The sequence below is a fragment of the Sinocyclocheilus grahami genome, unplaced genomic scaffold, assembly GCF_001515645.1.
Source record: "Sinocyclocheilus grahami isolate Dianchi unplaced genomic scaffold, SAMN03320097.WGS_v1.1 scaffold15967.1, whole genome shotgun sequence".
Lineage (NCBI taxonomy): Eukaryota > Metazoa > Chordata > Actinopteri > Cypriniformes > Cyprinidae > Sinocyclocheilus > Sinocyclocheilus grahami.
The window spans coordinates 3999-5073 of record NW_015515945.1 but is presented as its reverse complement, the minus strand read 5'-3'; the positions used below and the strand labels follow the sequence as shown (position 1 = coordinate 5073).

Genomic DNA, 1075 nt, shown 5'->3' with positions numbered 1-1075 from the left:
GAGGGACAGGTTGTGGCGCACTGAGTTCTTCCAGCCAGTAGGGGCGCTGGAGAAATATGGAAAATGTTTGAGGATCCAGCTGTAGATGTCCTTCACTGGGAGAGATCTGCTGGGCGACTGTTCGATAGCCATGTATATCAGTAAGGAGAAAGAGAATGGAGGCTTTGACTTGTAAGGATCTCTCTCGCTTCCTGCAGAGATAGAGGAGGTGGACGAGGCGGTGTTGCTGTGTGGCGACCCACCGCCTCCCTCGATGTCAAACAGCGGGCTGTTGATGGGTTGCGCTTCGCCTCCGAGCGTGAAGTTCTGCAGCAGGTTCTCATGAAGCCAGTTCAGGTTGGTTAGTTCATCATCTTCAGACTCACCCGCCACCACACTCAATGCTCCAGCCCGACCAATCTGGTCTAGACTGGTAGCCATGGGACTGGAAGCACTCTCTGCTTCAGGTAGAGTCCCAGCTCCACACACGCCCTGCGCTCCGGGAGATTCGGCTTTCTTATCTGGAGACATCCCGATTATCGGACCCATCAAACCAGGAGGGTCTGTGGAAGGGAAGGGTATTGAAGAGAACAGAAAGTGGGCACTGGTTACTACAACTGTCAATCACAAATAAATGTGGGTGTATTTATTTACTGAAATGCAGAAACTGAAATTAACATTTTCATTTGGCTGAAACTGAAAATAATGTTTCGTAAATTCAATTTGGGTAATTGTTCTTTTAATGCTGTTCAGAATGTCATGTTCTCAGGAGATAAATTAAACCAGTCATAGTAAAGTTCTTCAGAAATGCCTCTTAAAATTTCAGCTACATATTGGTACAATATTTAAAATAAATATTTAATTATAGGTGCAAATTAATGGCAACAAAGTACACTAAGAGTTTAGGTGCAAAAAACTAAGTTAATAAAAACTGCAAATTGGCGCAAAAAGTTTGAATAACAAAAAAAAAATGTAAGTCATGAATTGAATTGATTTGGTGTCTACTTGAGGATTCACACAACTATATTATAAATATGACTGAATGAACACTGGACAATTTTTGGTCATGTCCGCAATGATGACATGTTTACCTATT

General features: G+C 42.7%; 1 protein-coding gene across 1 annotated transcript; it reads right to left on the bottom strand.

The window, feature by feature from the left end:
- Positions 1–3: 3 nt before the first annotated feature.
- On the bottom strand, positions 4–767 carry LOC107579259 (forkhead box protein N2-like; the record flags this gene model as incomplete). Its single annotated transcript, XM_016265103.1, has 1 exon — positions 4–767. A coding segment is annotated over exon 1 (525 nt), but the record flags the coding sequence as incomplete, so codon positions are not given.
- Positions 768–1075: the final 308 nt, after the last annotated feature.